This window comes from Oreochromis aureus, linkage group 16, assembly GCF_013358895.1.
Source record: "Oreochromis aureus strain Israel breed Guangdong linkage group 16, ZZ_aureus, whole genome shotgun sequence".
Lineage (NCBI taxonomy): Eukaryota > Metazoa > Chordata > Actinopteri > Cichliformes > Cichlidae > Oreochromis > Oreochromis aureus.
The window spans coordinates 33,812,668-33,829,582 of NC_052957.1; the positions used below are offsets into that span (position 1 = coordinate 33,812,668).

A 16,915-nucleotide genomic window follows, 5' to 3' on the forward strand; every position below is an offset into this window, starting at 1 on the left:
GGTTGAGTCGCATAGAAACTCAGCAACACCATTTCATCCCAAATGTTAAAGGTGAACGTATACCAATGCAGCGCGGACTGCACATGTGTTCTGTTCTCCAGGCTAAATAAAATAAGACATAATCTAGCTGCAAATCACAACACAGGGCGTAACTGCACAAATTCACCTCAGCAGCTTGATCTGATTATGTTAAGAGTCACAGAGTCACACCTCCACCTCAACCCCGACACCAACACTTACAATACGATCTGATCCAGTGGATAAAGTTCATGTTCATGTTGGTCAGATATATGACTTAAAATTAGGAACTTTTGGATTTAAATTTTCTCGATCAGTCCCACTTTAAAGAAAAAAACAAAGCGCCACTGTTATTACTGTGACAGGAGTATGAAGGAATCCAACGGCTAACTTATGTCTTTCAAACACTTCGTCCATTACTACAGAAACCCTACATGGTCAAGTAGGACCTGAATGATTATCTTACACACATGCAGCTGAACAGTAAATGTAATTAGATCTATGTGGGGAAGTAGCTCACCTTTTATGGAGGGATTACTATGTGGTGTATAAACCCTCAAAGTAATGCATTACTGTAATCACATTGCATTTGTCTCCAATGTAATAATATAACACATACTAAATTAAGGAATCACATTATAGTTACTAATGAAAAAGTGCTGCTGTTGCTTTTGTGTTCATCTGCAGTTGCACAGATAGTTAGAAAACAGTTAAAGCCACAGAATAAAGTATTGTACAAATATGTGTGTGGATGGGTGAATGACACCTGTAGTAAACATTTCTCTCCAAGTATCAGTCCATTTGCTATTTTCCCACCTAGAACAGGCTTAGATGTAATTGCATTTCCTCTTGTCACCATAAGGCTTTTCTAAGCGTTCTGACTTAGGTGACAGTTTTATGGTATTACTAAGATATACGGTACTAAAAAGAAAAAGATTTGTGAGCATTTGAAAATTTTAGTGTTACACTGTTAACTGCAACTACACAGATACTGTTACAAAGTAAAGGTAATGTAATGATTCATAAAATACTTTCTACAAATGCAAATTTAAAAAGTATGAGTAATATTTCATCCTTTTCTTTGGGTAGTGATCCTAACACTAGACCTGTTTAATCAATGTTACTGAATGATGAGCAATTTTTTCAATAAAAGAGGCTTTTCTTATTTTCTGCTAGATGAGCTGAAACCAATTACTTCTTCCACCTAAAAGCCAGATTTATCTTTATACACTCATCAAATGCATCACCACAACTTGTCTGCCTTCAACACATCAGTAAAGAAGCCACACACTGTTTGTGTCTTCTGTCTCATTTCTTTTTGCGTTTTGCACCACAGAAAGCCACCCAAGCATCTTTAATTCAGTTCAGTTTTGTTATATTCATATAGTGCCAAATCACAATAACAATTGCCTCAATGCACTTAAGAGTCTCTTTCACATAATAACTGAAATTCCAGCTTAGCTTTGACTGGGAATATTTCACAATTCTATGGAATAGAAAGCTGAAGTAAATCTCACCTATAGTGACTGAATTCATTGCCGGGCATGTCTTGTGTCCTTAGCTTGGCCACCAGTATTTTTAGGATACACAGGAAGAACAACAAGTTCACCTGGAAAACAAATCAGGCAGAGCTTCAGCTTCAGGCGCTGCTCCCTGGGATGAATGATGCTTTCACACAATTATTAGAAACTCCTGCCTTGCTACAGTGTAAACACTCTTTATTTGATCTCTGCTTTGCTGTTTTTGATGTGACTGTTTCCTGTTGGGCTCAAACAGAAACATTTCTGGAACCATTATATCACTGGCCCGATAGTTAATTATATTGTAACCCACAGTTTTAATAATGTCTTGAAGTGAAACTGTGTCTATGCTTATCATGAAAGATTAAGTATACAGAGTTTACAGTAATACAGAGATTTTAATACTAAAGATCCACCACAACTTTCCAGAACTGACAGTTTTGGACAGAGCTATTCTATGAATGGCTGTCAAGTCTTCTCCATTCCTGGAGACTGCTGGCTGTTGCTTGGGGAAATCAGCTGGAACAAAATTCTCCTCATACAAGGATGAAGCTGACTTGTCTGGCCATTCCATCTTCATGGAATTACAGTGAAACTTGAAAAAGTGTGATCCAAACCAGAAACCCTGAAATCTCTTCTTCAAAGTACAAATTGCACCTGAAGTTTGTGACCAACACATTTCAAAGATACGACTTGTACTTTGAGGGCGAATGTTCTTCTTCATTTCTGGTTTGTGTTGCACTCTTTGCACTTTCAATACCATTTGGTCAGTAGTAAGTCTTTGTACTATGGTCACCAGTAGTTTGCATGGAAGATGCAAACTACTGGTAACCATAGCAACCTGCTAGTGTCCAAAGCAATCACAAGGAGGCTTTCGGAGCATGCAGTCATGTTTTACAGAATGATCAACATAAGGAGGAACTGACTACAATGAAGAGTAGAACAGGAAGTCTGAGAATCCACCAGATCCATTCACTCCTTCTCATCTCCCAGCAACTTAAGAGAGGAAACATAAACAAACACGATGTCAGTGATAGTAGCTAGTCACAGTAATTGGTCGGGATTTCAAGCTACTGAATTTATTATATGGCCAAAAATATCTAGACACAAAATATTTACAGTCGATCCCACCGACCTATATTTGGTAGAGCTGAACATTCCCAAACCCCAATCCCTAACTGTGGAGAATAAAATTAAGTATCCTGCTTTTACATGGATATAATAATAATACTACTACTACTACTACTACTACTACTACTACTACTACTACTACTACTATAATAATAATAATAGTAATAATCTGGCAGATGAGACTGCGAGAGACAGTCGTTTTTTCAGTCTCTTGATGTCATCAGCTCCAATGCCGCTCCCCCAGCACTGTACACTATGCTGACCATAAATTAGTCATAGATAATTTCCATAATTTTACAAACACTGAAGCTTTTCTACTCATCCACTTTTTTTATAAAGCTTCTGGTCTTCCAATTTATTCTGTTGCTGACACAGATACATCCTGTCTCAGAAGTACGATGGAGTATTAGGGCCACATTAAGAAAAAAAAAAGATCATTTTGAGAATTAACTCAAAATTTTGAGATTAAAATCAAAAATCTCTTATGAGAAAAAAGTTGAAATTGTATTTCAAGAAAAAGGTTGAAAAATAGAGATTACAGTTGTTTCAAGACAAACTGCCATGGTTGCTATACACTGTGAGGTAGTAAAATTTTACTTTATAATCAGTTTTAGAAACAAGAAGGGAAATTATTCCTCTTTTAGCAGTTATATATATATTCCCCCCAAAAATTGAGCACTCCAGTTTTCAACAGTTTAGATGAGGAGGTTCGAGGTTTGGTGTACTCAGAGTACAGCTATGCACCCACAGTAAATTTTGTAGTGGTTTATTTCTAATGATAGACATGAAATATTCCAATGTGTTATATTGGGCAGAAAAAGGAAAAGATGAATTAATGATTTTACTTTATACACAAATTATGACGGTGCATTTTTCCAATAGGACAGTCTGTATCTGTGACATTGTTGCTCAAAGATCTACAATTACATCACGCTTGCTTTAACATTTTTCAGTAAGTGGGCGGCTTGGTGCTACTTGCTGCAGGAGAAGCTGGATCTTTGGATGGTTTACTATTAGTATTCTTTATGTTTGTTTTCAAAGATTATCATGTTATTAATATGTTATTAAATAAAAACAGCCAGTTTTGTATTTTGCAGCTCTGTTTCCTGCTTGTTACACAGAAACTACCACAGGTAACTGAGTGGTAACAACTTAGAAATTGCCACATTATTAGATTCTTGTTTCTTCTTGTTATCCTACTAGTGGGTGAAGAATGGGTGAAGAATTTGTCTGACAGACAGCTCACCCAAACAGAGAAAAACATCCTTGCTAAAGGGTTGAATTTTGCCGTCACACCGAGACAAATCCCTCTAGTGGAGCTGATCACAGCCACAGAAACAGCAATTCGCAACAACAATATTGCAGAAGTGGAAGCAGAGCAACTACAGACGAAAGTTTCGCCTGTCTCAGCAATGCAAAGCCCCAGCATCCAACATCACCATGGAGGAGAGGAAGGCACCACATCATTAGTGATGACAACAACATTATCATCCTTCCGGCAGACAAGGGTAGGTGCACAGTATTGCTTAACCAGAAAGACTATCATGAGAAGATTTTGTCACTACTCAGTGATGAAAATACTTATGAGCCCCTGAAACGAGACCCAGGAAGTGGTTACAGGAAGAGGGTGATAGACTGTCTGAAGCAGTTGGAACAAGACAAGGCTATTGACCGACCCTCATACCACAGGCTGTACCCAGGGAGTTTACACCAAGTCTGTATGGTTTACCGAAAATACATAAGCAGGGTGCACCTTTAAGACCTATTGTCTGCATGATCAACTCTGTCACCTATAACATCTCCAAGTTTCTGGCGTCGATCCTCAACCCGCTGGTGGGCAGCTCTGAACACCACATCCAGAACACCCTGGATTTTGTTGAGAAGGTGAGAGGGTCATTATGGAGGCAGATGAAACCATGGTCTCGTCACGTTACATCTACTTTCACTTGCATCCCAGTCACGGAAGCGTTGGAGGTAGTCCGTAAGAGATTACAGGATGACACCAACCTCAGCAACAGGATCACTCTCAGCATCGACCAAGTGTGTTTGCTTTTGAACTGTGTCTTCATTCCACCTACTTCACATACAAGGGTCAGTTCTACAGGCAGAAACATGGGTGTGCCATGGGCTCCCCAGTTTCACCCATCGTGGCCAATTTGTACATGGAAGAAGTGGAAAGAGGGCTTTGCTATCCTACCCTGGAACACCACCAAGCCATTGGTTCAGATATGTGGATGACACCTGGGTGAAAATCAAATCTCAGGACGTACTACATTTCACGGATCACATTAACTCGGTGGACCGACACATCAAATTCAGCAGGGAGGAAATGAAAAGGCAGGTTGGCCTTCTTAGACTGTGAGATTTCCATCAGTAATGGGGGACATCTAAAGCTGTCGTGTACCGTAAACCTACGACATACGGATCAGTATCTAAGGTTTGACTCTCATCATCCACTGGAGCATAAACTGGGTGTCATCAGGACGCTACAACACAGAGCGAACACCATCCCCACTGACACAGCAGCCAGGGAGGCAGAAGAACAGCACATCAAGAAGGCCCTGAGTAAATGTGGTTATCCCAGCTGGACTTTTGTCAAAGCTGGGAAGGCACCTAAAGAAAGCTCCAGCCGATCCAGGAGAGAAGGACAACCGCTGCCCAGGCAAAACCTGTAGTGATCCCATATGTGTCAGGAGTATCGAACAGTTGAGACGCATTTTTTCTAAACACCGGTCTCTGTGGCTTTTAAACCCCAAAACACGCTGCACCAAAAACTGGTCCACCCAAGGATCGGGTCCCCGACACAAACAGAGTAACATAGTGTACGCTGTTAAGTGCCAGGAGGATTGCCAGGATTTATACATCGGGAAACCAAACAACCTCTAGCGAAGCGGATGGCACAACACAGAAGAGCAACCTCATCAGGCCAGGACTCTGCAGTCTATTAACACCTACAGGCCAGTGGACACTCTTTCAATGATGAGGATGTACACATCCTGGACAGGGAGGAACGCTGGTTTGAGCGCCGGAGTCAAGGAGGCCATTTACGTAAAAAGGGAAAGACCATCTCTGAATCGAGGAGGGGGGCCTATGGGTACATCTTTCACCATCTTACAATGCTGTGATTGCAGCCATTCCCCAACTCTCTGTGAATGGGACTCATGGCCATTGATCAGTGGTCTTTGATCAGTGGGTTTTGGTCAGTGATTGTTGATCAATGGTCATGGGAATTTGCATAATTATGATTAAGGAACTGACCTCACAGCCCATTGTTCCTTCAGTGGGCTGGTTTCAGTCACTATGCAAATGTACTGTTTATAAGGTTTGGGGAAACCTGCAGTCAGCTGAGACTGAAGAAGTCACTTGGATGAGTGACGAAACGTTTCTCCCACAAAACGCTACGTCCAGATGAACAGATTCAACTTTTGGAGATTTACTTTCCTGGATGATTGAGAATGCATCAAGACGTTATCCTACTATTACCTCTTTATTACAGAGCTGCCTTTCCATATTATAGCTCCCAGTTTTGGGGCTCTTATTATCCTAATACATACATTTCAGGGTAATATTACTCAACTGTAACCACTGTTGCTACCATGATTTTACTTGGGTATTAAGTGGTTAATACTTTGGTAATTGCATGGTAACAACTTGGAAATTACCACATTATTACATTCTTGTTTCTCCTTGTTACCCTACCATTACCCCTTTATTACCGAGCTGTAATAGAAAGTACTACCAAATATTTTTGTTGACGTGGTGCTAATATTCCTTCGTACAAGAGAGATGGGTCACGTAACAATCTTCATTCTGAATTTGATCACCATCTCACTCAAAGTTGCTAATGACAGCACTTAATATGGCCATAAACTCCTGTACTTTAACTAATAGTTTGATATTTGAAATGAAGAGAAATCCTAGGAATCAGAAGAAAAGGGGGGTGTTTATTCCCAGCAAGTAATCATTTTACATTTATAAGCATTCCTTTAATGTCCAAAAACATGTGGCCATGTGTACTGTTTGTGCTGAGCTCACCCTTCATCTTCATGGAGGTATTTAGCAAAACTCCAGCCACTCATAATAATCACTGGAGAACCTGGAAGACGAGCGAAACGTTAGCGTTCTGCTATTATCAATAAGAGGACTATATAGATCAGCAAAATACTGACATCCAAATAAACAGAGTGAAACAATAATAAGAAAGAATAGTAACAGTGACAGTGACTGCTACTGAGCTGTCATACCCCAGCCAAGGATGATGTACCACGACAAGTGTTTCCTCTGAGAGAACAACGAGGCGCTGACAAGTTTGTACAGGTAGTAGCCCTCAGCCAGCAGCCAGCTGTAGTTGGCCATGATGCAGTAGTTAGACAGCACAGTGGCAAATTTACAACTGACCTTCAGGGGGCAGCAGAGAGCAGAGAGAAGGTAAGCAGGTGCCCGGCACAGTACACACAGTGTAACTCAACGTTATCATGGTCACATGAAACTAAACTAAAAATAGATTTTAAAAAAACAACAACTGACAGTTGAAACATTGTTCACTGATACATTAGTGTTTCTACAGTATTTTAAACATTAACACATTTGGTAACAACTGCTAAAAATGGCCAAAAACTCGATTCTTACCAAAAATGACCCACAAATGAGTTCTGTTATATTATGAATTCTGACCTGTGGCGGAAGATGAATATTGCCCATTTTAATCCACCACATACATTATGCTAGGTGGTACATGGACCCAAAATACAATACAGTGTAACAGATTCAAACTCCCCAAATTACATTATCAGTTAGATCTCTCACAGGTGACATGAATCAGTTGTATAAAGACATACATGCTAGTTTTAATTGGTGATTCTGAGCTGGAATTATATAAACATATAGTGATTATATTATATGCAGTGGATTATAGAAGTACAGCTTGCTGACATCTTCACTGCAATACTTGGACTTCTGGTCTATTTATATGTTGCATCTGAATTCTTCCTCCAGCACTTATGTACTTGTGCCGCTGTAATCTAATGTTATAGCTGTTGCATCATCTCCTGAGGATTCGTCTCCTCCTGCTTACACTAATCATTGCTGTCAGAGGTTTTTCTTGTGATACAGATGGGCGAGTGTGCAACTGTTCTTCAGAAACATGCCAGAAATATGTGATGCTCAGCTCTAAACATTTTAGGTGAGGAAAAAGCTCGGCGAAAAACTGATCAGTACTGCTAATCTTAGTGTCATTTATTTTAATATTTTGCTCCAAAAACCTTGGCTGTGACAGGGCCAGACAAAGATGCTTGATTTATTGCACTGTGTACCCTGCCCGGGACAGGGTCACCAGGTCCCTACCCTGGAGCTTGGCCTGGGGTGGAAGCTCCAGAGTGAGCATCTGGTGACTGAGCCTTAATCTGTATAGCCTGACCAGGCTCTGTGTGTCCATCCTCCTATGGGTCCACTACTCACAGGAGGGGCTGTAGGGGTTTGATACTCTGTGGATTGGGTGGCAGTCAGAGGCAGAGGTCCTGGCACTCTGATGCCCAGCTTCCAAAACTGGCCCGTGGCACATGGAGCATCACCTCGCTGGTGGGGAAGGAGCCTGAGCTGGTGTGTGAGGTCGGAAGATACCGACTATATATAGCTGGGCTCATCTCACTGCATAATTCTGGCTGTGGAACAAGGTTTCTGGAGAGCGATTGGACTCATTTCCACTGAAGATCCCCTAGGTGAAAGGTGGTGGGCTCTCCAGGGTTCGCTGCATGTATATTGGGGTTTTCCCTGGTGGACAAGTGGGTAGCTTCCCTGCACCTCAGAGTCAGGGAGTGGGTCCTCATGTTGTTTTTGCCTCTGTGCCAAATGATGGTTCACAGTACCCGGCCTTCTTAGAGTGGCTTTGTGGTGTGCAGGAGAGTCCCCAATCCATGGACCCCACTGTTCTGCTGGGAGTCTGTGGGAACACCCACATGGGAAATGATAGTGTGATCTGGAGGGAGTGTGATTGGGAGAAACAGCCTCACTGACATTCTTGAAGGACATTCAAAGCTCTTCTTTGCATGTTTCTGCCTTTTGCTCCATTCTCTCTAAACATGATCACACACTGCTTCAATAATGTTGAGGTCTGTGCTCTGGGGAGGCTAACCCGTGAATAATATTTTTTCATTGTGTGTTTTTCTAACCAAGTATGATGTTACCGCGCTGGTAGTGTTTTTGAGATCATTGTCATGCTAAAGAATGAAGGAAACGGCATGATGGATAGTTCTTAATTCCCTAAATTTTGACAAGATCCCCAACACCACAGTCTGAAATGAACAGTGATGGGAATAAGATCCCCAACACTTTTTCAGTAACAGTCTAACTAATTACTATTCCATCGTTACAACGCCGTTACAGTTACTAACAAGGTAACGCGTCCGTTACTATTTTTCAACAAACAGTTGAAGCTGTGTTCAGCTTACCGCAGTTTATATCAGTTGCACGGAAGTAGCTGTGGTAATCTGGACGCTACAGCTTTAAGCAGCTGCGCCTCCCGCGGACGGTAATCACGATCACTAGCACAACACCTGGAGCTAAGGGGCAAAACAATCGCATGAGTGCTGCTGTTTGACTGAGGAAGAATAAAGTAGTCGTGGTAAGTCAATCACATGACCACTTAAAGACAAAGCAACAAGGTGCTAGTTTATAAATTGTGTTGATAGGCCACGTAAAACCAGAGTCATGATAAACAAGATATACGCGGCGTTTTTTCCTCAATAGTTTCGCCACGTTAGCTTCTTAGCAAGCACTCTCTGCTTATGAGCAAAAAACAAAACAAAAAAACAGTTTTAGGAGTGACGGCGAGAGAAAGAGAGAGGGAGAGGGAGAAAGAGGGAGAAAGAGGGAGAGAGAAAGAGAGAGGGAGAGAGAGCAGGAAAAGAGAGAGAGAGAGAGAGCGAGTTTTGAGATGTGAGATTTGTGACGTTTAGCGTGTTTGGAGTGTGTAGTTAATGTGTTGTCTTGTGTAGTTAGTGTGTAGTGTTGTGGATAGTTTTGTGTTGTGTGTCAGAACAATGAGGAGACTGCTGTCTCCAAAAACAGGAGTGATACACCTGCTGCTGTCAGACCTGCAGGTATCAGGCTGTGATGTTCTCCTTTATAGTGGACAGAAATGATTTTTTTGGAGTGGCACAAATAATTTGTGTGGCATCTTATTGAAGAACAGCTGATTGTTCTGTAAATAGTTTGAAATGGTTATTTAAAAAAAAAAAGGGTAAAAGGTAAATGGATGCAAATAAATTTGTTGTTTGCAAAACTTGTGCATAGGATTTTAAAATTGACAATTTATATTTGCATTTGAAGTTATAAAATATGATTCATTAAACATGTTTGTGGTTGTTACAGTAAAATAACTTTTTCTACTGTGATTTTATGTTTTTGTCTGATTTTAGATCAATTCTGGTTATACAGTATGACAAAATGAGAACATAACTGTAAATTCAGGCACGTGAGGTTATTCTAAAAAGTATGATACCAAACAAGGCAAAGCAAATAGTTTTTAAAGGTAAAATGTGGAGGGAAAATCAAGAGTAGTAAAAATGGCTAATTATACCCTGGACGCCAGGGGTTAAACGTTTTTGTTTTTTTTTTAAGTAACGCAATAGTTACTTTTCCAAGTAATTAATTACTTTTAGAATATTGTAACTCAGTTACTAACTCAGTTACTTTTTTGAAGAAGTAACTAGTAACTATAATTGAATTACTATTTGAAAGTAACTTGCCCAACACTGAAATGAACCAACCGCGGCAGAGCGTCCACTATGTTTTACAGATGACTGTTGTACCTCTTTCCTGATCTCTTCCTGATCTCCATGAAATCCATATTTATCTTTAATATTTTTTGAAAAATTCATGTTCAAACACCGCCTCAGATTTCAATTAAAAAAAATAGAGTGAAAGTGTGCAAACCTTGTTAAATGTTTTTAATCTTGAAAACAATTAGATATCATTCTAAAATGAAAAACAATCATTATATACTCTATAATCAAAATTGTAAAATTTTATTCAGATCAGAGATGGTGCAGCAGAAAATATTCTAAAAATTTGAGATTGAAGGTATTGGAATTAAAAAACACGCAAAGATTTAACAAAATTATTTTCTGATTTATAAAATTCCAGGATTTTGTTCTATCTACTGGTATTTTTGTTTTTGCCGTACAACTTGTCATATTTGGTCAGTCAGCATAAAAAAATCAATAAAATGGCATCTTCTTCATTTTTGTATCTAAGAATTTCATATTAAATGCTTTTCAGCGATATACCATTCAGAAATGGTCACTCTACTGGTGCACAGCTTGAATCTATAATCTATTTACGTTAAACACTTTTTATCTATGACACAAACAGAGTGGCCTGAGGCACAGCCAGTCAGTGATCACAGGCTCGACAGTTGATGCTGTGAAGCAGTAAGCTCACTGTCAGTATCACCCACTTGCAATAATTGCATTTGATTGATCAACAAAGTTCAGCTGGATTTACCTAAATATGAATATTATAATTCATTACTTGAAGAAAAAAGTGGCACAGCATTATCTGAATGCGCTCTGTCCCCACATGTTAACTTTTAATGTCTTGTCTTTTTGAACGTCTCACGTTAAGAAGACACAACATAGCATGGGCCCTCTCTCTCTTTGTTAAGACAATAACAGAAAGTACCGTATAGATATGACAGTGAAAACTGTCTTCATTTGAGAACAGAACTGCATCCCTAATAAAGATGAGTACGGCTCGGAAGATGAAGGACAGGAAGAGCTGGACATGGATAAAGTTGCGTGTGCAGTGGAGCCTCCTGAAGATTGAAGGACACAGAGATGGATCAAATGTTATAATCGCTCATATTATTTGATAACATGTATAGCATAGATAATGTATATGTGTATATACATGCATATATTTAGTGGTGATAATATATACATGTTAAACTATAAATTATGTATTGATAATATATTAATTAACCCTCTAAGGTCTAAGTCATCATCAATGGTAAACCTTACCATAACAGAAAGTTACATTTTTGTTTGTAAACTATTGGGCTCTACTTCTACTACAATCAAAAGAAAAAAAACAGTAATTATTGACAATTATTAACTGACACTTATCGAGTATTTACATTTTTCCACAAACGTTCTTTGCTTTTATGCTGTCAAGTTTAGGGTTCGGAGCTCAGAGGGTTAATGTGACACCTGAGGTCATCATGATTTAAGAGTGATTAAACGTGCTAACAGACTTGAAACCTGATTCGAGACATATCACTCTTAGTCATACAGCCCATGATTAAGGGTGAAATTAACCTGTACCCCGTGTTAATTGGAATTTTAATGTACTTTAAGATAAGATAACCTTTATTAGTCCCACACGTGGGAAATTTGTTAAAAATTACGAGAAAGTAAAGAGGAGATAAAAAAGAAGCTCAGAATGAGCAGAGCAACTGTAACAGGCTGCCACGCACGGGGGGCGCCGGAAGTAAGGATCTTTATCTGAAATTATGGGTATTTTACAGGAAAGGAGATACAAATTTTATTGTAAGTATTTTTAAGTTTGCCTTAAGTCATTTTTAAGTATGTAATTTCATGGGAATTTCCAGAAACACACAAAAAAATTCCCCATCTTACATTGTAAGTGTGCTGCACTTTTCGGGGGATGGGCCATATTATTAACTTTGCCTAACTTCCAGGTATTTTACAGGAAGGGTTTCAATAACCCCTTACCCTAACCCAACAGAACAAGTGAGCAATCTAGGTGTTCAGAGAGTGAACTTAAAACCAATGTGGAAGAATGAGGGTCATCAACACTTGGGCCATATATTCTTACAGTACATAACCTTTTGTAAAATATAGACAACTTAATGATTCTACAGGGTGGGCCATTTATATGGATACACCGTAATAAATGGGAATGGTTGGTGATATTAAAGTCCTGTTTGTGGCACATTGGTATATGTGAGGGGGCAAACTCCTCAAGATGGGTGGTGACCATGGTGCCCATTTAGAAGTTGGCCATCTTGGATACAACTTTTGTTTTTTCAATAGGAAGAGGGCCATGTGACACATCAAACTTATTGGTAATGTCACAAGAAAAACAATGGTGTGCTTGGTTTCAACGTAACTTTATTCTTTCATGAGTTATTTACAAGTTTCTCTTTGTTCACAGCCATTGACATGTCGAAGAGGTTAACACGTGAGGATCGAAATTGTGTTGATGTCTGGTGAACGCAGTAACCGGGTCATTGTAGCAGATTTCAATGCAAGACACCCTACGAGACCACCCATCTCCCATGCTACAGTCAGCAAACTGCTTGCTAAGTTTCGTGAAACTGGTTCAGTGTTGGATTTGCCAAAATGTGGACGCAAGAAAACTGTCACTAATGAAGAAACATCAGTGGCTGTCCTAGCTTCATTCAGCAAGAGCCCACAGCGTAGCACTCGCCGCATGTCACTGGAGAGTGGCATTAGTCGAACATCCTTCGGGCGGATATTAGCTACTCACAAATGGCACCCTTACAAACTCCAGCTACTGCAGCATCTCAGCGAGGATGACCCAGATCGGCGCACAGAATTTGCAGAATGGGCAAAACAGTTCAAAGAAGATTTTGTTCAGTGGAACAGGACCAAAACTCAGTTCACGCCAGATGATTTTGTTGTTCAGTGATGAAGCAAACTTTTCAATTGAATGGTGAAATTTATTAACAAATCAAACAAAAGTCCACCGCTATTGGTCTGACACTAACCCACATTGGATGGATCCCTCCAAGACTGTTGGAACAACAAAAAGTGATGGTTTGGTGTGGTATATGGGTTGGGGTGATAGTGGGTCCATTCTTCATCAATGGTAATCTCAAGGCCACTGGATATTTGAAATTGCTACATGATGATGTGTTTCCCTCTTTATGCACTGAAGCTGGCACGTTCCCTGAGTTTTTCCAGCAAGATGGTGCACCACCACATTATGGGTGCCAGGTCCGAGCATTCCTAGATGAACAGTTTCCTGGAAAGTGGATTGGTCGTCGTGGGCCAGTTGAATGGCCCCTGTTGGTCTCCCGATCTGACCCCTTAGACTTTTATCTTTGGGGTCATCTGAAGGCAATTGTCTATGGTGTGAAGATACGAGATGTGCAGCACCTGAAACTACGGATACTGGATGCCTGTGCTGGCATTTCTCCTGCGGTGTTGCTATCAGTGTGTGAAGAGTGGGAGAAGAGGGTTGCATTGACAATCCAACACAATGGGCAGCACATTGAACACATTTTATAAGGGGTCAGAAACTTGTAAATAACTCATGACAGAATAAAGTTACGTTGAAACCAAGCACACCATTGTTTTTCTTGTGACATTACCAATAAGTTTGATGTGTCACATGGCCCTCTTCCTATTGAAAAAACAAAAGTTGTATCCAAGATGGCCGACTTCTAAATGGCCACCATGGTCACCACCCATCTTGAGGAGTTTGCCCCCTCACATATACTAATGTGCCACAAACAGGACTTTAATATCACCAACCATTCCCATGTTATTACGGTGTATCCATATAAATGACCCACCCTGTATAACTGTGATCTGTAATGATTGTGCTAAGCTAAAGGGTTTGTTGAAGCCTGCAGACTCAAATACTGTTACTACTCAGCCAATTCTTCCCTCTTTTTCTACAAATGCTTCAGAAATCTGTGCCTTCCTCTCACCTCCTCCACCTCCCGAGCCTCCAGAAAGGGAGCTACCCTTGCCTGAAGCATTTACTAGTGAGTTGCATAAAAGGTGAGGAGAGATGCATTCATCAGAGTATAAATGTGTGTGAATGTTGGATAGAAAGCACTTAAGCATAGGAAAAGTGCTTGTGTGAATGGGTAAATGAGGCATGTTGTATAAAGCACTTTTCTCTGGGAGAGTAGAAAAGCGCTATATGAGAATCAGTTGATATACCAGACATCCTAAAATTGTTTTCATGGTTCAGCTCTTATGCTTGAAAGCTTTAAAGTGGGCACAGGTGGTGTTGAAAATTAGAAAAAAAATCAGCCACAGATTCAGGTTCTCTTTTTTTTTTCTGTAGACTTTTAGATTTTGGCTGGACAAATGTGATGAGAGCAGAGGAACCTCCAAGACGCTGTCTTCATAGTTTAAATGATGAATTAAGACCAGAGTTAGCTGCTAAGGATCTCCCTAAATCACTTGATGCTCTTGTTTTCAAAACTCTTTTTCAAAAAAAGTGCTAACCAATCAGCATACTTACATCACTGACAAATAGCATAAGTCATTTTATTAGTTAAAAATACTTACACTATACTTAAATTACTTACACTGTACTTAAAATTACTTGCAGTGCAAGTGTGTCTCCTTTCCTGAAAAATACCTCAAAGTTATGCGGCCTGCACCTCAGTACAGCATACTTACAGTGTAAGATGGGGAAGTATTGTTTGTTTTTCCAGAAATGACCATGAAATTATGAAGTAATTAACAATACTTACGGTGCACTTAAAAATACATATGATGTTTTTAAATTACTTACAAATTGCTTACAATATAAGGAGTTTATCTTCTTTTTCTAAAATTCATGTAAATTCAAATAAAATTACATTTAATTACAGGGTACTTAGTCATGGGCCTAATAGTGCTTATAATGTTCAATAAATCAAATAACTATTTTCAAATAAAATTCGTAATAACACAGTTGGTAAAGTAACAGACAGTGTTGTACGGAGATATTGTTGTTTGTTAATTCTCTCATCACTGACCTCAGAAGGGAGAGAATAGCAACAGCCATGATGAGGAAGACAAGGGAAACACTGTAACCCACAGAGTACATGATTCTCACAAACAGGAAGTACCTCTGGGAGCTGTGCACCTGGGGAAAACATGAATACATCCAGTGAGTTCAGCAGTAGCAGATTTTTGCATGACTATGTGTCTATTTATCTCATTGGACGAAAGGCAAGGATATTTTTGGTATCATAACTTTCTCTCATCATAATCAGAAAATCCCCATAACACTGCCATGTAAACAGGATTAATTAAAACTGTACTGGCAGCCCTCACTCTGCATCTGTAGGGTTCACTCATTCACACGTTCCATATTAAAACATACATGATGATGTATTTTTTCTCCTCTCTGTGTCTGTTTAACCACAGCACAGCCACAGAGTAAGGCAGAGTCGACAAGCTAAGACCCAAATTGGTTTGATGTTTGAAGGCTGGCAGTGACGAAATAATAACCCGACCCAAATGTGTTAAACCAAAAGGAACGAGCCTGTTATGAAAATGTAAGGAGTAGAAAGTACAGATATTCATTTTAAAATGTAGGGAGTAAAAGTGCTACTCAGGTAAAGTACATACACCTGAAAATTGTACTTAAGTACAAAGTATTTGTACTTTGTTACTTCTGCAGGGGAGACACAAAATTAATTTAAATTTTATTTACAACAGTAGAAATTCACAAGAATAATCAACTCACAGTACTCCATGTTGAATTCCTAAGTGTGTCTAAGTGTTAGTGACTTCCTTTTATTTTTGCTAGGCCTTTGTCTCTTGTGTCAATCGTGATTTCATTCTTAATAAATGAATTTATTTATTAAAGAACAAAAGCTATCCAAACTTACTTGGCCCCAAAGTATTGGCCGCTAATTGTCTGGTTTTCCACCCTCGGCAGCACAAATTGGAATCAAGTGTTTGCAATAACTGGCAGTGAGACTTTCACATCACTGTGGAAATTTTGAACACTGAGAAAGATCCTCTCTTAAATTAATTGTTTTAATACAACCACACTGGAGGGTTTTCAGTGACAGCCTGTCATGCCAAAACAGACCTTGACAAGGCCACTCCAAAACCTTATTTATTTATTTATTTATTTATTTATTTATTTATTTTCATTTTTTTTAGGCATTCAGAAGTGGACTTAGTGGTGTCATTTGGATCATTGTGCTACTGCATGTGCTTGAGCTTCAGGGCACAAAAATTATGGTCCGTTCTTTTTAATACTATGACCACCATATTTGACTATTCGCATGATATCCTTTTATGGAACGTTATGTTAGTTTTATGCCAGATGTAACAGGACTCAAACTTTTCCAAAACATTCCACTGTTCCAAGTTTTCTCCATTTGTGGATAATGGCTCTAACCATGGTTCACTGGAATCCCCAAAGCCTAAGAAATGGTTTTGTAAATGTCATCAGATTGATAGATGTCAATGACTTTGTTTCTTGTGTCTTTCTTTAGATTTTGGCACAGTGTATTGCTT

At 39.4% G+C, this 16,915-nt stretch overlaps 1 protein-coding gene across 1 annotated transcript in view; it reads right to left on the reverse strand.

The window, feature by feature from the left end:
- The window catches only part of LOC116332028 (secretin receptor), a 38,150-nt gene that overhangs the window by 2,320 nt on the left and 18,915 nt on the right, over positions 1 to 16,915 (reverse strand). The window contains exons 5-10 of the mRNA XM_039599877.1: positions 15,415 to 15,524; positions 11,349 to 11,481; positions 6,914 to 7,067; positions 6,705 to 6,765; positions 2,465 to 2,534; positions 1,536 to 1,627 (exon numbers count right to left, since the gene is read on the reverse strand). Of these exons, the coding sequence (XP_039455811.1) occupies positions 1,536 to 1,627; positions 2,465 to 2,534; positions 6,705 to 6,765; positions 6,914 to 7,067; positions 11,349 to 11,481; positions 15,415 to 15,524 (620 nt within the window). The remainder of the gene's footprint in view (positions 1 to 1,535; positions 1,628 to 2,464; positions 2,535 to 6,704; positions 6,766 to 6,913; positions 7,068 to 11,348; positions 11,482 to 15,414; positions 15,525 to 16,915) is intronic.